We start from the raw sequence: 22,563 nt of genomic DNA, 5'->3' as shown, positions 1-22,563 counted from the left end.
CATTTCATAAATGTCCATGGGCAGATTTCTGCCAACTAGAAGCCTAAGAGATGATTTCTCAAAGGCTTGTTTGACAGTGAGTGTGGTGGCACTAAATGATGGGAGGAACGTTTTGACAACTCCGCTCGAGCAGGTGAGGACGTGGCCTCGTCTCGGTTATTTCTATCTGCATTGAGAAGCTGGAGAAAGTAGCCAGGCATCCTCCTATCTCACTCAGCAGTTTATCTCCAATTTACATAAACTAATCTATGCCAAACTCCTGTGAGAACAGCCCTGCCTGATAAGAACCTGCCCCTACGATGATGGACATCCCCCTGAAAAATCTGCTCTCACCAGATTTCGCTGACGAATCGGAATCTCATGCCTTAACCCACACATCATTTTGCCTGGAGATTATAATGCTATTTTAATTTTTCTACACTTGCTGTTGCAAATACTACAAAATGCAAATCCTCTGGTATGAAGATACAGTTATGTAAGACCTCATTCAAAGGGTCTTATTTAAGAATGTGCTTAAGCATATGTTCAGTTTCAGCAACACATCCCAAAATGTGAGGGTCTTAAAAATGCACCTGAGAGTTTTCCCTCCCCTCTCAGGGATTTAAATAAAATGCTATCTGGTGCTATTTTCCTCTGTAGGATGACTTAGCAGAAAGAACATTTCTTCAGACAAAATCATGCTCCTTTTCAGGAGAGATTCTTTCTGAAATTATTTGCATTAGAAGGTTTTTACAGTGATGTTTAAAATTCATTGCATAAGAAATACTGTGTCATGAAGGAAAAAAAAAGACAAAATGAATTCTGCCTTTTAAGCCTCAGTTAAGAAAGAAAAGGGATTTCTTGGACAGACCATCTTTAGACAAGGGGAAGTGTGAGTCCAAGAGAACGTGTCAGATGCTCACACTGGGGCACAATGGCAAAAGCAGCTCTGCAAGACTGGCAGGTATTTTTTTTTCTTTACAGTCTGTTGAAAAGACAGACTGATTCCTTTCCTAGGGACAGCAGAGGAGTGTATTAAGCTTTGCTTCATTCCCAGCATTCAGTGAAGAGAGTTTTTGGGAAAGGTGCCAGATACTATGGACCAAGTTCAGCTCCAGCCCAAGCAGACAGAATTCCCACTGAAATCAATGGGAGTTGCACCTGCTGACTTTGGAGTTGAATATGGCCCAATATGTGGATACTATAAAGGTTCTGTTTCCAAAGTTTCTTCTGGCTTGTTTTGTGGGAATGCAGACCTGGCGCCAGGAACGTCAGAGGACCAATAAATTCACTATGGGAACTTCCAGACAAATGACAACTCTCCCGCACAAAACAAATCCAGAAGCTCACACGATGCTCAAGGACAAATTGTCAGTGTTCCCCCAGTTCATTTGCATGAACACCAGTTCCAGAAATGCTGCGAGAGAAAAAAATGGGGAGTGTGTGGCTGGGAGAGATACGAGGGGAAATGCTTTGATTGGTTTGTCCAAATTATTTGGATAAATATTTAAAAGATCCCAAATGTTTGTTAACTTGCAGGAAAAGTGGTCCTAAGTCACTAAGGAGGGTATATTATATTTATACAAACTATTTGATGGCTGGTCTCAAGAGCTGCTATACTACATCTTCCCAATTTGGGTGGAATTTAGGCTGTGACTGTCTCCAGGGGCAGAATAAAAGTCCAGACAGGCTAGAGGAGTCCATCCAGAAAAAAAAGCAGTAGCTTGAATGTATCCACGTGGCCCTGAATACAGAGGAGTTAACAAAGGCATTATGTAAAGGAGCCAGTTTGTCTCTGTTGGGGTTATAATTGGCTGGTAACTGGGATTTAAACAAGTGAGATTCAAAGTCCATTTTTTGAGTAATTGCTGTATAATGGCACCAGTCTCCTCGGAAAGCACACATGTTCTTGGCAAGTGGTTTGGAGGTAGTGGAAGCACAGGAAGAGAAAGTTAAGAGCTCAACACAAGAAACAATCTTGGAGGCCCTGCATTACAAAACTAGTCAGTTTTAATTCTTTCAAAATTCTAAATAAAATCAGCATTTGATTCAAAGCCTGTATTCTGATTTAACCTAAAGTTTGAAAGTATTTAAAGTTCCTATTTCTAGTTTATTTCCTCGATACACAAACCAAGAACTTTCTGTATTTGACTAATTTATTTAAATGCAATAGTTTTCTAGACAAGGTGTGAGAAGGAGACACTTCATTTCATGGGCATTATGCTCACTCTGAACACTCACACGTGGAAAAAGGGCGAGGACAGAGGAAGTGGTTAAAGGCAGTGAGTGCCTAGGTGCTGATCTGATGGAAACCCATCTTTCAAAGGAATATTGTAACTTCTTGTAGTTGGCACGTCCTGGAAAAAAAAAAAAAAACTGTTTTAAGATTTCTTTTCCAAGCTGCTTATGATTAACAACTTTCTTTCCATGTCCTCCATCTCTAGCCCAATATTCTTCCTTCTTCTACTACTAAACCCATATTAGTCATCCCTTTTAAAATCCGTGGTGGTCACACAGAGCACTCACACACACAGAGAGAGCAAATTAGGGGAAAATTGATGTCAAGACCTATCGAGTATGAAGGGCCTTTTAAAACCAGCCTTCAGAATGTGCTAATATTTACACATTCCCAAACCACCTGGAAATATGTTCCAACAGCTTTAAAGCATTTGCAATATGATTTAGATGTATATGCAGCCATTCAGGGTTGCACATTAATTTACCCTAAAATCCAATTTGATCCAATCCATAATTTGATGTCTTTGAAAAAATACCTGCCCAGCCCTGGATTTTATAGGAAGTCAAAAATCTTATTTCAGCCAAGAAGGAGTCAGGGGTTTTTTCTTGAACAATTTTCAGAAACTTTTTTTTTTTTTTTAATGCTAGAGATACAATTTATTAGTCTTAAGGCTGGGCTTTTTCATAATGTTTTTGAATAAACTTTTTGTTTCTTCTTGTAAATGTGAGATAGTTTGGAGTTCCTTAGATTTGAAGGCGTTTTGATGATAGCATGTAATTGAAGTGATGGAAATGTGGATAAATAAAAACATGCATTTTTGTGTATATTGTGCTTCTATAATGTTTAGGTCCTTTTATTCTGTATAGAACCCTATCCAATATTTGATATAAATTAACACCTACAGCCTATAATTCCATTGTTTAATCCTATTTAATCCCCTGTTTACTTTATTTTGGGTTCCATTTATATGTTCTGCCAAACTAGAACAAATAATCTTAACTTTCATATATTCAGCTCCATCTTGAGTCAACTGAAAATGTAGAGACAAATAAGAATTTTATTCTGAAATCTATAAATAAATAAATTATTGTATATGTAAGGTTTAAAAAAAAATTCCCCCCCCCAAAAAAATAGAAGCAGGTTAGGCTCTTTTAATTCTCCTGAAGGTAACAGGGGTGAGCTTAAAGTCACTGGAATAAATTCTGCACCTGTGTTTCTTTCTTCACAGCAGCAATAATTATTCTCCTTACAAATGAACTGTGACATTTAATTGCCTATAAACACATTATAAGATCTAGTGATGATGTTACTAATCAATTGGAAAATGCAGCAAGTTTGTTCCAGGTATTGACAGGAGCACATCCCTCTCACTGCTGTGGGTCAGCACCACCTCATCCTTGGGCCTGGTTCACAGAATCCTGGAATGGTTTGGGTTGGACGGGGCTTTAAACATCACCTCTTTCCAGCGCCTTTGCCATGGGCTGGGATACCTTCTGCTAGACCAGGTTGCTTCATGTTCCATGTGTGTCCATATTTAAGTTTAAGATGTGAAAACCAAAAGTGGTCAATGCAAGTATCACATAATACAGTAGGGACAGACCCTTGCTGCACAGTTCATGGGATAAAAATCAGATTCCTCCTCTTGTTAGCTTGGTGAAATCCTTGCTGGTGATGTTAAAGTTCAAATACACGTTGCTTTGAAAGAGTTAATAATACAAGATTAATAGCTGTTATAAGCACGTTGCAGACATTGGGAGTTTGTGCTATAAAATGTAATAAGCACACCAACAGATGGCCTGGTGGATGCTCATAAGCCACGGTTACAAGCACGCAATTGACCTGTTGGACTCTGCACCAATCTCCACAACTGACTGGTCACGTCTTCCAACACCTCCCAGGCACTCATTAACTCTTTGTAAACTATTTACACACACGCCATTAATATGCAGCGTGATCACCTCAACACTGCCTGCAACAGGAGCAGGATAGAGCCCTAATTACTTGCAACAGTTTATTAATTCAATCCATTAACAGGAGGCAGATTCTGACAGCCAGAGTGGGGAGCCAGCAGGCGCTGGGAGCAGCTGGTCCCCTGCACCTCTGGCTCACTCTGCTCACCTTTGAGGTGCCTTTGTCACGGATTTCTCACACCCAGAAGCACAGGAGGGGACACAGGCACAGGGTCTGGTAGGGAAGGGGCTTGGCTGCTGCTGTGCCGTGCCACAAAGGCTCAGAGTGGTTGCAGAGTGCACTGACAGCCCTTTAAAACCCTGTCAAAAAGGCACAAACATCAGCATAATTTATCGGTGGCTATTTTAGGCAGGTGCACGGGAACTCTAAATATATGGCATTCACCGCTTGCTGCAGTTGCTATGGATATGATATCTCAGGCCTGTAAGTAGGGTTATAAATGCTGTTGTGTGCTTATTATTGTTGTTGTTATTAAAACATGAATTTTATAGTTATTCCTACTCAGCTGCTGCCCTTAAATCATCCATGTAACTGCATATCCCTGGTTTGAAGGAGGGATGTGTATGGAAGGAGGTAATAAACAGTACCCTTTCTTCCTTCTGCTTTTTCTTTGCTCCAGAAGGGAACAATCTTCAGCTCCTGCTTGGAGTAGTTTTAGGGCCAGGAGAAATAGAAATCACTCAGAGCCAAAGAAATATCCTTCATTTGGGTCTATCTGATTAGCTCTCTAGTAGTTAAATCTTTCACACATCAAATGTGTCCAATTGCTGGTTTTTGTTTTTTTTTCCTTCTCTATGTCCTAAGAGGTTGTTCTGCAGCTGCAGGATTCTGGACAGACCTCTCAATGTTACAGTGAGATATTCACTTCTACCCTATTCCTGCAGATCTAGGAAAGAGAAGATGGTCAGAGGCCAGAGAGGCTCTACAGACAGAGGAGTTAATAATGTCAACCTGCCCAGCCAGCATCCATCTGAGGTGTCCTGTGCTCCTGTCCCTGTGCAGGGAGGAGACTGAGCATCCTCCTGCAGGCGGGAGCCTGTGAAGGTCATTGGTACAGGATGTGACTCAATACAGAGCAAAAACTGGCAAAAAAGTGAAAAACGTGGTAGAAAGGGGCAACCCACATTTTTCCTGGCTTGTTATGAGTCCGTAAAATGCTGTTTATAAGGGGAGATTTGGAGGGGGGGAAAGAGTGAATTCCAAGGATTTCTGTTTGTCTTTCAGGTGTACAAAACCCACTCAGCTGGGCTGTGTAAAAGGTGTATCACTCACCCAGGCACAATTCCCACCTGGAACTCTTACTGGCCCCCACCTCCCCACAAGGAGAATGTTCACCCTGGAGCAGAGGCAGCACCAGGTGAGCTGGCAGCACCAGCAGCCCCTGGAGCAGATGAGGTGGCTGCAGTGGGTGCTCTCAGCTGCTGGCCCATGGTAAGGGCCATGCCAGGAACTGCAGAGACCCTCCAAAAAGCAGCCCCTGGAGCAGACACAGGCAGTGCTCTGTGATGGCTGACCTTCATCCCGGGGAGCTGACACGGCTGGAGAAGGCAGGAGAATAAATTTCAGCACTCCCTTCTGCCGGTAATACAAAATGTTCAGATGCATAAAGGTTATGACAAGCAAGCGTCTGGTAAAGAGGTCAGGCTGCCCTGAATGTGCTGCAGAAGCCAAAATAAAGTCTAGTCAAGCCTATAAGGAGTCCGAGCACCGAGGCAGGGGAATGAGTGAGGCCTCTTCCTCCCCAGTGGTGGCCCCAGAAAGCAGTGGTGAGGCTGCTGTTAAAACAAAAGTATGGCTGAGCATGAGGATATTTGCCTTGGGCAGATATATGTTTTGAGAGGCTGGGGTCAGTGGCTGTTTTAACCATGTTGTTTCATCCCCACTGCCACATTTCCTGAGTTTTCCACTTAAGTGGCATTTTAAACAGGACACAGGTATGCTGGTGGCATTCAGCATCACGCTCTAGAGGGTAAAATGTGTGTGTGTAACCAGGTGTTTCTTTCTGTCCATCTATCCCAGGGACCACAAAGCAGCAGTGGACAAAGGGGAGCACAAAGCCTGGTGCAAACAGAGAGGAGGAATGATTGTAGAAACAACAGGACAGAGAAGAGAAGCCATCATTTTATGATTTCATCATGAAGCACATTGTTATGAAAATTAACTTCAATTTGTCCAAATTATAACTTTAATTTTGCACATGGTACAGGGACAGTGTGCTTGAGGTTTTCATTGTCAAGGATATAACCATGGTGTGGTTGCACATGTCGAAAAATCCTGATTTAAATATCTCCACTGAAAAGAACAGGAGCCCTCCTGGAGAAAGATGCCAACATACAGGAGCCAGATCTGATTCAAAGGGTTCACTAAAGCTGAGCATGTGCAAATGTATGGCTGGCATTGGAAGCTGCTGAACATGGGAAAGCGTGAGGAAAGCTGGACATTTTGCGCAGCTCTCCTCTTAAGAGGTCAAGAGAACAGAGCTATGGGCACCTGGGCATTCACAATAAAAGGGATTCTTCCCTCATACCTCCACAGAATAAAAGGTAAAGACATCCTGGCAGAATCCAGACAGATAATTACAAAGTATGAATTTCACATCAGCAGCTCAGAAGGATGGAGAGCACTGCAAATGCCTCCCATTCAACAATGTGCTGTTATGATAAATTTTTAAAAAACTTTTCAAAAGAATCCAACAGATTCCAGAAACAAACTACATTACAACACCTGTAAGACTGTGCTTATATGAGACTGGAAGCTCTTTGGGGGCACAGCACATCTTTCTGCTCTCTGCCTGTATGTCACCCAGTATAATGGGCTTGTCCATGACTTACCCTATTTGCCAAAGTAATGACAGAAAGGCTATTTGACAAAAATAAAAGTTCCTTATGACTGCAGAATGATGAAGGATAGACAAGCAGTTCCCACTTCAGCTTTGCCTTTACACAACAATACATTAATTGGTAAATAAGACATTACAATTTATGCTGCATCAATGCCATGACACGCACAGAAAGGACACTTGTTCTGCTCAGAACCAGTGCCCGTAGCAGCCACAGCTGTACCCAGCAGCAGTAAAAATTTATGGCACATGAAGATCTCTCTGGTTCAATTTGAGGACATGAGAGCCTGTGTGTGGTTGATAAAATCTACAATAGACACATACATGGCAGTCCAGGATGGCTTCAGGTGAAAATGCCTGATTTTGCTATAGGGAATCTTGGGAGGGTTTTGCACATAGTTTTGTGTTATTCTTGAATTACTGATAGAATTCTGCATAGGTGTGCTCGTGTGGCAATCCTGGCCCTGTTGTACTCAGTGATGATCCTCCCTTCAAATTCTGTGACACAGAACTGAACCTTTCCATCTTCCCTAAGGGGTACAAGAGTTGATGAATAACTCAGACCACAAGACCATTCTCACAAGGCAAACAGTAGAAGAATGGATGGAAAAAACAGAAGAAGAAAAACATGTACAGTACAAGGTTGTTGGAAATGATGGGGTAGCATCACTGAAGGATATTGTAATATAAGATGCTAAAGAAGAATTCAGGTTTAAATGTAAAAACTTAATTTTGACATTTGCATTAATAATGTGACATTTGCAAATTTCTTAATGTACTTCTTAAAAAAAAAAACACAACAACAACCAACAGCCTAGAATATAGCTAATGCTCGCAGATGTCTGCTTTCTTATACTCCAGCATCATTTTGCTATCTCCCCATGCCAAAATATTGCAACAAATCTGTGATTACTCAGGACACCCATATGCCACGCAGCATGGCTACTACGAGCTCCGGTGAAACAGCGGGAACATGGCCCACGTCTTCTGATTCTGAAAAGCCCAAACTTCTCCTGCTTCACCTCAGCCCAAGTCCCCATCATTTGGGGCTGGGTGTCCAATGTCATTGAGGGATATGAGTGAACAGCTGGGAAACGGAGTGACAATGTTGGAGGCTTGGATGGGGACAGTGAGCATGCTAGGGGAGGATGGTGAGTGTGGATGGGGACGTGTCCCACCGTGGCTTGTCCCCTGCACTGGGCCAAGCCTTGGCATCCCTGTCCTTCGCTCCTGACCTGCATCTCTGGGAGCAGCACTCCAGGGTTGGCCCTTGGCCCTGCTCTCAGTATGAAACGGAGGAGCAGCTTCCATTAAATGCTGTAAATAAATAAACATGCCATGTAAAAATCACAGCTGTGGATTTCTCCTTCCTCCTAACCCCATCCCTGCCTTTTTTATATGTTTTATTTATTTATTTATTTATTTATTTAATTTGTCAGGAATACAGCAGCATTTCCACTGGCAGGGCTCACTCGTGGGCTCTCCCGCCTCCCCGCAGGATGCTCGCTGCACATCCACCAGCTCTCCTTCTCCCGTTTCCCCGTTAGAGAAGGCCGGGGCAGAGGCAGGAGCAGCGGCGGCCCCGCAGCATCCCGAGGCGCAGCATCTTCCCGGTCCCGCTCCGCTCCGGGTTTTTCTCGGCGCTCGCTCGCGCCGCCGCCGCCTCCGCGCGCGCCGCCGGCGCCGCCGCCTGGGCGAGGGGAGCCCGCGGGGGGGGGCAGCGGGAGCGCGCGCGGAAGGGAAGGGAAGGGAAGGGAAGGGAAGGGAAGGGAAGGGAAGGGAAGGGAAGGGAAGGGAAGGGAAGGGAAGGGAAGGGAAGGGAAGGGAAGGGAAGGGAAGGGGAAGGCGGGCGCGTGCCCCATCCCCGCGCGGCCGCAGAGCGGAGAAGCGCCGGCGGAGCGACGCCGAGCTCTTGTTTACCAGCGCTCACTCTCCGTCGTGCACAGGGAGGCAGCGCGGAGGAGAAGGAGGAGGAGGAGGATTGGGGGGGGGAGGGGGGCAGACGCGGCAGCAGAGCGCTGCGAACCCTGCTGCAAGCGAGCTCCGAATTAATCGGGAGGAGCAGCAGAGCAGCAGACCCTTCCCCCCCGTCTCCCTCCCCGCCCCGTTCCCTCCCCGGAGGAATTACAGACCCTTCGCAACAAGCTCCTGGGGTTTGACCTTCAGCAAACCGGATCGCCTTGCTCGCCCCCGGCAGCCCCCCCTGCTCACACTCACACACACATACACACACCCACACCCCCACACCTCTCCCGGATCCCCCTCCCCCTGCCTTGGGCTGGGCAGCGCCAGGGGAAGGTTCGCAGCGCGCGCGCACCCAGAGGAGGAGGGAAAAGAGGAGGAAAGGGAGGAAAGGAAAAAAAAAAAAAAAAAAAAGGAAAAGGATTTACAAATTCGCTGGGTGGTTTTTGTTGTTGTTGTTGTTGTTGTCGTCGTCCTCCTCCCCCCCGCCCCCGCCGCGATGGCAAGGCGGCTCGGAGGGATGCGAAGAGGAGAGCTGCGGGGGGAGGAGGCGGGGTGCTGAGCGCTCCGCTCGCCCCGCTGCTGCTGCTGCTGCTGCCGCTGCTGCTGCTTTGTGTGTGTGTCCTGGATTCGGCTTTTTTTTCCTTTTTTTTCTTTCTTTTTTTTTTCCTTTTTTTTCTTTTTTTTTTTTTTGGAGAAGGAGCTTGTGGCAGCCGCGCCGAGGAGAGGAAGAGGAGGAGTAGGGGGGAAGCCTTTTTAATTCATTTTCGACCCAAATTCTGCATTTCGAGCCTCTGCAGGCAGCCGGACTCGTGGTGGCGGCGGCGGTGTTGTTGTGGGTGGTGGTTGTGCGTGGGGTGTCCCCCCCACCCTCCCCGGCGGAGCGGGGAGCGGAGCCGCGGGGATCCCGCCGGGGCAGCCCCGTCCCCGCGCGGGGGGACGGCGGAGCTGTTGTTGTTTTGTAATAGGATTGTCTGGGTCGCGCCCCCCCCTTCCCCTCCCTCCGCGGCCCTCCCAGTTTTTGTGTCTCTGTGTGTGTGCGTGTGTGCGGTGTTTGAAAATGGAGGTTGAAGATGCCGACTGCCAGCCCCGATGTGCCTCGTGTTTGCTGCTCCTGTGCACGATGTACTACCGCAGCCAGCGCTGAGGGGAGACGGCGGCGCCCCCCGCCCGCCGCCCCGAGCCCGCCCCGCCGCCCCGGAGACAGCGTCGCCCCGGGGCTTCCATGCCTTGTTGTTGTTGCCGTTAATACATCGTGAATATCTGTGTATTTTTGGTGTGGTTGCTCCGGAAGATCAACACCCAGGGACCTCAACAACCCTCCGGTTTGCCGCTCCGAAGGGTCGTGGCTTTTTTTTTTTTTTTTTTCCCTTCATTTCTTGAGGCAACGTGGATTTATTTACCCTGCCCCGCTGCTCCTCCGCCGCTCGTTATTTTTAGAGGACGGGGAGAGGAAAGAAAGCGAACAATTTTGGACTTCTTTTTGCTTTGTTTTGTTTTCGGAAAGGGGGATTTTGTCCAATTAAAGAAAGAGGAATGAAGTCTGGCGCTGGAGGAGGGTCCCTCGCCGTCGTCTGGGGGTTCCTGCTCGTCTTCGCCGCACTTTGTCTGTGGCCAACAAATGGGGAAAGTGAGTACAGTGCGTGCCCGGGGGTGCGGCGAGGGACCCCGCCGTGAGGGAGCCCCCGAGTGAGGGGCTGCCGGGGAAGGGGCGAGGGCGGCGGCTGCCTGTGTGTGTTTGGGGGGGCGTGAGGGGGTCCCTGTGTTTGTGTGTGGGGGGCTTCCTGTGTGTGTGTGTGTGGGGGGGTTATTCTGTGAATGTGCGTGTGTGTGTTTATGTGGGTGTTGTGCGTGTATGTGAGGGGGGGTCTCTGTATGAATGTGTGTGAGTGGGCTGGTGATGGGGGGGCCTCGCTGCGTGTGTGGATGCGTGAGGGGCTCCCTGTGTTTGGGTGTGTGTGTGAGGGGCTCCCTGTGTGTGTGTGTGGGGGCTGCCGAAAGGGTTCCCCGTGTGTGTGAAGGGGTTCCCTCTGTGTGTGAGGGGGTTCCCTGTGCGAGGGGCTCCCTCTCCGTGTGTGTCTGTGCGTGAGGGGCTTCCCTGCGTGTCTGGGCTGTGTGCGAGGGGCTCCCTATCCTTGGGGGGGTTGTGAGGGCTCCCTGTTCGTACCGGGCTCGGTGTGAGGGGCTCCCTGCCCGTGGCTGTGAGGGGGGCTCCCGGGGCTCGCGCCGTTTCCCGCCGCGGCGCCGAGCGGGTCTCGCCCCTGCTCGCGGGGCTCTGCGTGTTTTCCTACTGTTACGCGTCTGCTCCTCGAGCACGTTTAACAACCCGGGGCTGCGCGTCTCCCTCCCTGCCATGCCCGCCTTCCTTCCCGGGAGGCGGCTGCCTGCTGGTACGCACGGGTCGGCAGCGCCGCAGCCCCGAGCCCGGCGGAGGGGGCCGTGCCCCTCCTTTGTGTCCCCCCCGAGCGCGGGGCAGCGCTCAGACGCCGCAGCCAGGGCTGCGAGCTGCGTAGTAAACACTCGCAGGGCTGGGAAGGACTCCGCTCGCTTTCCCCGCATGGAAGGAGCTTGATCTCTGTCAATATTTAGAGGCCGTATGCAATAACCTGCCGTAGTGAGTGAGGAATTCCTGGAAATGAACGCCTTGCCTTTTATTGCCGCTTTACCGCCGAGGAGGGGTTCCACTCGCTGTGCGCGGGGTGCGGAATTACGGCGGCATCCCGCAATCTAAAGGTCACAGGCTGCCGTTAATTAAAAAAAAAAAAAAAGAGAAAGAATTAATTCGCACATTGACGCTCTACGTTTGTGGTTCTATAGAAAGGTTTGATGGCCGAACGGGCTGCGATCTTAGGGGTGATGCATTTTTCTGAGCGGCCGTGTTGCACGCAGCGCCGAGGCTGGAGCAGCGTGCGAGCCGCTTCCCCGGGAGCACCGGGAGAACGCGGATCGTGATCGTGGTGCGGGGCCCCGCTCCCTCCTGCCGCGGATCCTCAGCCCATCCCCGCGGCCGCCCGCCTCGCTCGGGAGATGCCAGAGCCCCGACTTTGTTTTTGTGCGTTTCCAACCTGTGATTGTGTTGCAGTGCCCGCCCCTCTCGGGCGCAGGGGGAATCGAGGGGGCAGGGAGGGCTGCGCTGCCATTGATTACACTGCAATCATCGCCGGATTAATCCCGGGGCTGATCGGTTTTCTCCTGGTATGTCGGGCTCACGCTGGATTGAGGATCTCTTGCATGAAATTAGCCTTCCCTTGTTTCCTGGAGTATCTCTGTAGACGGGGAGATGGTAAATGTGCCTTTTAGCCCAACCATTTTAAACAGTGCTCCCTCTCCTTCAGCGTCTGCAGGAACAGGGATGTTCCTGTACTGCATCCTGATGCTTTAATTTCTTCTGCCGTGTATTTTTCAATACACTGCCGGAGCTGTTGTTGCGTGCCTCTCCCTTTCAGAAAGATACGCGTTGTTGGAGGGAAGGAACGAGGAGATCAAATTTCTCCATTTTAAATGTAAAGGGAAAGAATTCAGGAGGCAGGAGGGCTTTTCTAAAAGTAGTGGTTTCAGATTGAAAAGAAAGGGAAGTTCTTTGGATGCACTGACAGTGAGGCTGAGTACACAAAAAAAGATAAGTGAGCAAGAAGCACATAGACGGAGCCTGTAATGCATGTTAAGTAATAATTATGTTTCGTTAGGCAGTAAATGCCTGTTAACTCCTTTCAAATTAAGGCCCAGTTTAGGCTTTTGGGCCGGCCAGGGTTGAAGAGCTGCAGTCTTACTTCCATGAGTTGAACTTTTTGGCTAGAGCTGTTTTCAAGAGGGAAGATTAATCTTTAGGTTTAAAAACAAAACCCCCGTGCCCTTCTTCAGGGAAGGGCTTACAAAGGATCCAGTAGCGTGGAGAAACAGAGCAGGAGGAGGAGGAGATTTGGTGCATTCTTAAACTGCTAGGATGCACACTTAGAATTGTTTTCCTTGCCGTACCTGGTACAAAGTACCTTGAAATAAAAATGCTCACCCAGCTCTGGCAATGAAGTAATGCAGGAAGAGTATGTTAGGACTTTAGGTTCTATTCCTCTGAAGTGTTTGTGGTTACCACTTACCTAAAGTGAACATCCTGAATGAAATATCTTCTGAAGAAGATCCAGGCATTTAAATATGGAAAGATATGCTGAAAAACTTGTCTTAGCTGAATACTGCCTCTAATCGATTGTCTTTGTAGTTTACAGTTTAATAGCCTTTGTTTTCACGAGTTATTGCTGAAAGAATTTTGCTGTTAGGGGGAAAAATGATCTCCAGAGCAGATGTTTTACATCTCTTCATATTCTTTTCTCTCCCCACAATAGTGGAAGGAAGATTAATCTTAATTTTTATTTGTTTTTCATATATACTGTGTCATAGCTAAAAGGCACTTCCATTTTCGGTCAAACAAGCAAGGCATTCCTAAATAGGAATACAAAGGAGTTACAACTGGAGGGGAGAGACCCATCCCTTTAATGCTAAATTATATAAAATGTGTGTGTAGTTATGTGACAGAAACCTCTTTAAAATGCAGGTAGCTTCAGTGGAGAGCTTCTGATTCAGAAAAAGTCATTAAAAAATGCCGAGAATTCCCTGAGATTGTGTTAGAACAGCACAAAAATGGAAATGAGAAGACCTTTCATTAAGATAGAGTTTGTGGTGCTGTACCCGTGCGTTTGATGTGTAAAGCTACAACTGTTGGAGGTTGTTTGATGCTGGGGGTGGGTTTAGGATGAGGCGTAAACACGGTGTTTTCTTCCTTTTCTCCCTAGAGCATGATGGGGGTTTTGATTTTCAGCCTTCTGTGTATTTACAGAGGGAATGTCGAGGAGGGAACGGGTTAAACACTTAGAAGGAAAATAATAGTTTTAGGTGTGATAATACTCCAGATTGATGGATATCTTGATGGGTCTGCTCATGTTAGCGCTGAGCTTTTGTTTGTCTATCCAGGCTGGATGTTGTGTTTCTGATAATGAACAGTAGCTCATGCTGATGCTTAATCTCTCTCCCAGGTTGCTTAGTAAAGCCCTCATGACCTGCTGAGTGTCGGCGTTACCCACACCTCGCTTTTGCATCAGCATTTTCCTGTACACCCAGTGGTTAGAGAGGGAGTTGGTAACTGGGAGTTGGATAATTCCTGCTGTAATTGAGGTTGTGAGCAGAAAATGCCAGAGCCAGTGAGGAATTGGCATCAGGGGCGTGCAGCAGAAAGGGGAGAGGAGGGAAGCGTGCAGGGAGTGATGGTGCCTGGAGTCCCGGGCAGGGAGAGTGAGCCAGGCAGTACTTGGACCATTCTTTGATTGTGTTGGGTTGGACTTCTAGTTTGCAAACCAGAACTGGAGCAAAGGCTTGTGTGAGTCAGAAATGGAGAGGGTTAGGAAATGGAAGGGACTTAGCTAATATCAGGCAAAATGTATTGAACGTGAGGAAACAGAGGGATGGGTGTGGAAAAAGGGTGCGTTGGAAGTTTCAGTGTTGAACCAGCATTTGAGGGAGAAACACTGGGGGGTTTTGTGTGTGTAAAGTGAAGAAAATTTAACTTAGTTTTTGTGTTCCGAGAAGTGAGGGAAGGAAGGGGCTGCCGAGAGCAAGAAGACAGATCAATTAGATTGACTTCAGCCCAACAGAGGACATGATTTATTTGGTTTAATAGGGAAATTGCTCAGATATGATCAACTACTGTGTTAATTTTCATGTCAGCTTTTCCCTGATGTGTTTTTCCTCCAAACTAATTCTAGGGTATAGTTAAAGCACACGCCAGTGATGCTGAAATTGTTTTCATCTTGAAAGATACACACAAAATCTAATGTTAAAGAGCATCCACGTGATGATTTTTGAATCTGTCTTCATTGGTAAATAATTAATTTCTAACAGTATGTGTTACCATGGGAAAAGTTGTTTCAAATCCTGTTTAATTTTCTGCTAAACTGGCAATTTACTAAGGAGATCTTGGAGGAGAATTTTTTTTAAGCATCTAACATTTAAAATTAAAATCCATTTCAGGGCTGAAACTATTAGCTTTAAAGGATAATTTCAGTTCATGTTTAACTAATGCCTTTTCTCTTCCCCAGTAATTTTTGTTTTCTTTTTACTCTGAGGTAGATTTTACCAGTGATCACTGGAACGATTCTCTCAGTGAGAGCAGAAGAGGCAGTTTTGTTAAATGATTAATTATATTGTGTGTATATTCCATCTGTGTGAATTGTGAGCTACCGCAAACTTCACTGGAGAGAAGTTTGTTTATGGTCCTGAACTTTGAGAGAGAGAGAGGAGAGAGAGGCAATAACACATGCAGGAAACCTGTTTTTCTCACACTGGATGTTAACTTTGTGATCCCACACAGCAAACAACTTATCTAGCTCATCATCTGTAGTGGCTCTAAAGTTCATAACTTACAAAATGTGCTGAATTAAATTATTTTTTAGAAGTTAATGTATTTATCTGAATTATCTGTAGTTAAATTAATGAACTTCATGAGCATTATTGTAGTTGAAAAGCTGATGGCAACTGAAAAAATTCCTGGAACTTTGGTTTATGAAATTAAATACATTCTTACTTGGATCTCAGTATAAAGCTTTCACATTTGGAAATGCTTTCGGATGTTATCAAGTAGCAGCTGTTTTTTATTTATGTGTGATTGCATACATAGGAATGGGTAAACTGCAGTTTATTATTGAAAACTATTATGGATGCTAAATTTAAAAAAAAGCTGCAGTTTAAGTAATTGTCTCGGGAGTCTCATAATTAAAGTTGTTGCAGATTTGTAGTTGCAGTTTAATTTGGATCTTCCTGACAGAGCTGAGCTTTTAAGGTTTCTGGGCTTTGGTGCTAATGGAACGTGCTGCTTTTAAGAGTTTGTGCGCAGAAAGACTTTGGGAATGCAGTGATGTGTTTGAAAGGTAGAAATACTGTTTTAGTATTTTGATCTATTTGACATGTATAATTTTTCTATCACTGTAAATTGTATAGACAGCTTCTTTGTGTAGGTTAGTTGGATTAGTTTTTATGATTTATGAAAGCCACTTATAAAAGAATAGTTTCACTTTTTTTTTTTTTTTTTTATTGTACAAAAGCAGAACTCAACAAACAGCAGTTGATGAAGACACATTGGTGGTTGTTAGCCAGCCTGTCTTGTGTGTGGTTTTTTTGGGCTGCTTTTTTTTCCCTGTTAGCCAAGTCATGACAGGTACAATCTGGACTGATTTCTGGAGTACTATATTTGTCTTTTTTTGTGTCCAGAACTGTCTGACAGAAACTTTGAGGACAGGCAAAGGATGAGCAGCACACAGTGTTCATTCATATGTTTCTGTGCTCTGCAAACAGCTGTACCGAGTCCTCAAGCTCAAAGATAGATTCTGGTTCCTTTAGACAGGACTTGTTGGTTTTGCTCATTAAGTTTGATAACACTTTGACTTATTAATTAATTAAGGAGATGCATTCTGGCAAACCCGGGTGTGTTGTGAAGGTTTAATTCGCCCTTATCACTGAAAGTTTTGCTTTCTAACCTTTGCAAATGCAAAACATGAGCCATTCCCTTAGGATATCTTGCAAGACACCAATTAACTTCTTCAGTGTTGATATCCGCAGGAAGTTGCTGTTGTGGCACGAGATTGTTTAAAATGTGCTGAAAAGCAAAATTGTTTCTTTATTTACAGATTGATTTGCATATGACTCCTAAACTTTAACGTAACAGAATTTTATGTATTTATTTTGAAATATCCAGACCTGTTCATTTCCAGTTAGTCTGTTTCTTTCTTGGTAAACTTGATGGTATGAGCAGAAACAAGCATTTGTGTATTTCAGTGACTTCCCGGAGTATTTTTCAATGAGACTATTTTCATTGATCTATCTGAGGAGAATGGATCTTGCACCCCAATGAAGTACTTAGTTTATTCCTTTAGAGGACCAATCCACTAGTAACTAATTGGGGGGAATATCAAATGCCCACTTTTGCAGCAGCACAAAGTCATTTTAATAATGGCTTAGAGCACTAATTCCCACTGTCACTGAAGTGCTGACCGGGTTGGGTTTTAAGATTTTGTTTCGTTGCTGACTTCAAAAAAGTTTACGTGGTACAAATAAATCTTTTAAAGCAGTAAACAGTGACACTGCACGTGTATGTGCTTTGTACCATAGTTTGTAAGTTCAGTGTGTGTGTCCTGCTTTGGTGAGTCCTTGGTTTGGGAAGGTGTGCTTGGGGCAGGTCCCCTGGCCAAATGCGTTTGTTTGCCTGTGTTGCCAGCGAGGCACACGTTGCTGCAATAGCTCTGTGACCGGTCAGGGAATGTTATCTCCAACCCCTTATTGGTGCCATTACATGCTGTAAAGATAGCTCTGTTTACTTGGAAGTGTGAGCATCAACTGATCAAAACACTTTCTCTTAACAGGTGGGCTTTTTTTGGAGTTCTTTGTTGAACATCCCTTCTGCCTGTGCTGGGAGCAGTGTCAGAAAATGACAGCATCAGGCAGATGCAGGAAATATTAAGAGTTTTTAATGACAGAGGCAAACTTTACACAAGTGGTTATGCCCTGCTGTTGAATTGGTGATGGGTCATTTTTACTGACTGTTTCCAGCAGCTTTGTAGTTTTTTCCTTTAATATGAACAATTTGCAAATTATTACACTACTCATTTAAGTGAGCTCCTTACACAATACTGTTCAAATAGCAGAGGGTTTGATTGGAGGCATGAAAGAAGAATTTTTTGAAGTTCAGAATGCATGAAATGAATACATGCTGAAGTAGTCAAAGATCCCTTGTACTTTATCAGAGAGCAGTCTGCTTGAATGAAAGGTACTGTACCTGCTGTTAAGTTTATAAACTTGGTTTATACAGATTACTTTTTAAATTATTCATGATGCTATGTTACAAGTATATCTGACAGGTTTAAAATAAATGGCTTGATGGTAAGAGGGAGCATGCATAAATTAGAACTGGGATAATGTGCTCTTTGAAGTATCTCTCCCATTTGTTACTACTGGAATACAGTAGGTAACTGCAGCTGAGTGTGTGATTCTCAAGTGAGAGTACATCATTATCTTCAAACTGTGGTGTAGTGGCAGTTCTTGTGTGAGACAGATGAGACGAAGCTGCAGGGAGGACCAAGGTGCTCCCTTTGTTTTTAGTTACAGACACATTTCTGCTGAAACAGGGAGAGCATTTATGGGATGAAAAGTTTAAGCACAGCAGTTGAAAGGGTCTGCTGATTGCCGCGTGTTGCTGAGGTTAGGGTGGCATCGCTTTGTTTTATTTACTCTTCTCTGTTAGCATTGCTGTGGGTTTGTAAGAGCTGTTCTAGCAAGGTGCTTGTGCTTAATGGGACCCAGTGTCTGATTTGCATGTGGATCGTGGTACTCAGCTTGAGAAGTCTTCCAGGAAAAGTTTGCAAGAGCTGAGCCATCGTGTTTGGAGAGCGTTATTGGTGGGGAAAGAGAATTCCAGGTCTCTTGGATGCAGAAACGGCTTCCCCAAACATAAATTGACTCAGTGCTCATTTTCCTGATTCTGTAGACAGGCAGCTCATTATGTTTGAGAAGCAAGCTCCCGAAGGAATTTATGGGATAGGGGAAAAAGCCCCCATAATGATGTGTGATAGAGCAGCCATAAAAATGATTGCAGGATTTTCTGAAAGTGGAAGGTCTTCTTATAGAGTGGGATAGTTCAAACCTTAAGCCTTAGTCAAAGGGATACAGCATTTTGGAGAAAGATCTGGTGACAGCTGCCCCTGGAAACTGTCTATAACCAACTCCTTAGAAGAGAATTGGCTTATGCTTGCAGGGAAGGGCTTTATCCTGGATCTCACTGAGCTGCTTTCCTTATTATTTCCATTGGCTTCAGTTTGGAGTTGTCTCCACATTTTGACCTTCTACAAGTAGTACTTTTTACTTCCCTGCTGCTCTTCTCAGATCCCCTTGGTATGTTTGTGTGAGAGCAGCCTTGGAAGGTTTGAAGAGCGCACTCTGTTCATGTTGGGCAGGGAGTGAGGAGCCAGCCCTGCATGGTAGGAACGGACACGTGTTCACTCAGCTCAGCTGACCTCGGAGTAACACTTGGCTGAAGTGTGAAGAGTTGAAATGGCAATGGAAATTCCTTGTTTGCTCTGTCCCTGTGCTCTGCCAGGGCAGAAATTACTTTTATTGTGTTCTTTTTTTCTCTTTTGGGGATTTTTGATGTGTAGTTCGGTTGTAGTCTTCCTTAGTCAAATTCAATGTGTCCCACTGGGGATTTGGTTTGTTCTCCAAAGTACTGCTGGACTTACATAGCATGGGTTGTTTTTTTTTTTAAGCTTTCAGGTAGTTCTACCTTTCTTTTAGCTGAGAACCAACTTTAGAGAGACTCAGCAGGGTGATGAGGGAAACTTTTAAGAGTTCAGAGTTCCACTGGATAGAAGGGGGAGCCCACAGGATTTGTGATGGAGCCTGACTTCATCTACTGGATTAGCTGTTACTTCTCTCTGGCTGTTCTGAACCCCAGCAGGATGAAGCAGCTTGTGTTGCAGTTAACACCACCTTGCAGTTCATTGTGGTTGAAGCTTTTGTCACATTGTTTGTTTGTGAGATGGATGTAAATGTATTGATCTCTTGCAAACACTCTGTCTCCCGTGATGCATGGAATGAGTGAATGTCCACCTGTGTTCAGAGATAGATATAAGTTCTGTTACTCTGTGCACTGAGCTCCTCTTCCTCAGACCTGAAGATGGGAGACTGAGGGAAGTTGAAGGCCAGTAGGACGTGTGACCACTTGTATGTGCAGGAGGATGCAAGAAGTCAAAGGGTCTCTGTTGTTAGTCCTGTTGCTTGTGCGCCTTGGATATGGAGATTTTGTGTTATAAGTGATGTTGGTGTTCCCTGCAGCTATGTCCTTGGTGGAGCTGGGGTCTCTGCAGTTGTCCCTGTAGAAAAGAGTAGCAATGGGGTGTAAGAAAAGCAAGTTTGTTATTTCAAACTTGAGACTTGGCTTGGTTAGAGACTGACTTGAGCCTGCCAGGGTCCTGCCTGGGAGTGACTGAAGGTTTGTTTGTTTCTTTTTTTGTGTGACTGCTAATAAAATGTTTATATTTTTGTCACATTGGAGTAGGCTGACTACGTGGACAAATATTTTCATTTATACTGTCTCAACAAGAGGCATGACATACGTATCGAATGTTCCCATTCTGGTGTGAGAGTCTCTTTTAAGATTCAAGCTTAGATATTCTTAGGTGGGTTGTGGTTCTGAAGGAGCAAAGGCTCTTCCAAGTCAGTGCAGTTGTTGTCCTGCAGGAATCAGGCAGAGAAGTGCAGTGGAGTGTGTGTGCTGGAGGCTCTGGGCTGCAGCAGAGCACACATGAAACACACATCTGTTTGTACACGGGCTGTGCAGCTCTTTGGGCAGTTCATTGTTTAAATAAACATGTTGCACTAGCTGTGAGGCTTCAGTGCCAAATGCCCACTGATGAGATGTATGAGGGTTTTGTTGTTCCCAAGCCACACTGAGGAACACAACAGCTTTATAACTCAACACGTTTGAGGAAGATTACAGAAAGAATTTGGGGTGGATTGAAATCAGCACTTCAAAAGCGACAGCTTTAGAGTAACTCAGCTACAGCACAGTGCAGCCCATGGAAAATCACTGTCATCTTAACAGATGCAGTGTTATTTTGGAGATTCCACTGTATAAATACATGGACTGTGGTTAAATTGTGATGGCAACAGATGCAATCTCAGTTCTCGATTCTTTCATCTCCTTAATATTTAAAAATACCTCACAAAGTGAAAAAAAAACCCCAGCCAACATCAAGGCTGAAAATATTCCTTCTGTAAATCGCTGGGGCTGTACCTTTAGGGCCCAATACCATTTTGGGTGCATCACTGTGGATGAGACTTGAGAGAGTAAATGCTCATCTCTGTGAGGGAGCTGCAAATGCTGCTACTCACGATTTATTGTACCATTTGCATATGAATGGAATTATTCAGCTCTACTTAAGAAATGTCAGCAAGATTGAAGTCAGAGTTGGTTAACCTGGCAAAAAGATATTTCCAGTATTTTTCATGAAAGAAAGTGATAGTATGTAGACAAGAATTACACATTCCACTGGCTAAGCCAACGCTGTCTGAGGATTTTCTTGGTGTCTTTGTAGTTGATATCAGTGACTTTATTTTTAAATTGTCTGTAATACATTGCAGTGTTGAAGGGAAAGAGAGTTGGAATGTGGAATCAGATGCTGTATCACAATGCTGCATAGTTGTGTTCACATTTGCTTTTCTTTCCAGATTTGATTTTGTTTAAATATTGATTTGAAAAGTATAAATTCAGAGCAGGGGTCTTCCTTTTAATGAAGAGCAAATAAAGCGTAGCAAGATGTTTTTACTGGTGCATTCACCTTTATCCATCCACTAGTTGGATAGAAAAGCCTCAAGTTAAATACTGTAATTTTAAGTACTGGATTTTAAAAGGAACCAGATAATTTGTGTGAGCATTGGTAGTCATGCATGCTAAAATAGGGAGCGATCACATCTCGTGCTTCAGGAGCTGCCAGTATTGAAGAAATTGTATTCCTCCTCCGGGTGTCTGTATTTCCCTCCCCATTTGTAAAATACAGAAAGTTCTGTCCTTGGGGGGTGGTTAAAGGCTCAGTTTCTGCAGCAGGGATGTAACTTGGGATGCTCCTGTGGCTCTGTCATCCAGGTGACAGCACTTTCACTGGGAAGCTGCTCCTTGCCAGGCGTTCCATGACTGTACTCTGAACAGAAGTGTGAGGATGGGGGTGTTGGCATCAGCTGACTGATAAGGAGATAGTATATTGCACTAAAAATACACCCAGGTCTTCACAGGCAGCTGTGAACATCACCTGGTGTCATGTGCAGCGAGAATGAGACAGAAGTTGAGGTGGGTTGAGCGTGGCTCGGCCCCGCTGCGAGGATGTGCTGGGATGCTCTCTGTTCATTCCAGGGGATTTCTCTTCCTTCAGGAGCAGCTGCTCACAGGAGTGTGCAGCTCTTCAGTGTTCCCTGCGTGTTGCACGTGTGGCCACAGCCCTTGTTCACTGCAGGACCAAAACACTGCTCTGAGCTCAGCATGACCGTCCCTGCTCCCAGTGTCTCGTGCCTCGAGCTTGTGTTCAATGCCCTTGCAGCTTCTCCCAGAGCTGCTGACGTGGGAGGAGGTGAATCCTGTTTAATGGGGAGAAGGGGAGAGTCAAGGGGCTGAGGATGTAATTGCCATGTCATGTTTTCTGATTTTTGCAGGGGGAGGGAGGGATGCTGCATTTGGGATGTCTGCACACCCTGGTTGTGTGCATTCCCCTCTGTTCTCATGGAAGTGCCAGGGGGATGGGATCACGTGGCTTTGCAACCTTCTGGTGAAAATGTTTTGAATTTGATCCAGTTTGTCCCTCAAAGTTTATTTCTTCCTTAGTGTGAAGGCCTCGGAGCACTACTAGTATGTATTTTTTTTTCTTTTATTGAGATGAAGTAAATGGATTTCATAGTGACTTACAGCGGCAAGCAGGAAGAGCTCGCTCTGAATACAGTTTGAATCTCATTTTGCATATTTTTAGTTGGATGTTTTTAGTGACTGACAGCTGTT

General features: G+C 45.3%; 1 protein-coding gene across 2 annotated transcripts in view; it reads left to right on the top strand.

Annotated features, from left to right (window-relative positions):
* The first annotated feature begins 10,470 nt into the window (after window positions 1–10,470).
* The window catches only part of IGF1R (insulin like growth factor 1 receptor), a 164,921-nt gene continuing 152,828 nt past the window's right edge, over window positions 10,471–22,563 (top strand). For both annotated transcript variants that reach the window (XM_066559160.1, XM_066559161.1), the window contains exon 1: window positions 10,471–10,620. In XM_066559160.1, the coding sequence (XP_066415257.1) occupies window positions 10,527–10,620 (94 nt within the window). In that variant the 5' untranslated portion in view covers window positions 10,471–10,526. The remainder of the gene's footprint in view (window positions 10,621–22,563) is intronic.

This window comes from Molothrus aeneus, chromosome 13 (assembly GCF_037042795.1).
Source record: "Molothrus aeneus isolate 106 chromosome 13, BPBGC_Maene_1.0, whole genome shotgun sequence".
Lineage (NCBI taxonomy): Eukaryota > Metazoa > Chordata > Aves > Passeriformes > Icteridae > Molothrus > Molothrus aeneus.
This window is presented reverse-complemented; position numbering and strand designations above follow the sequence as displayed.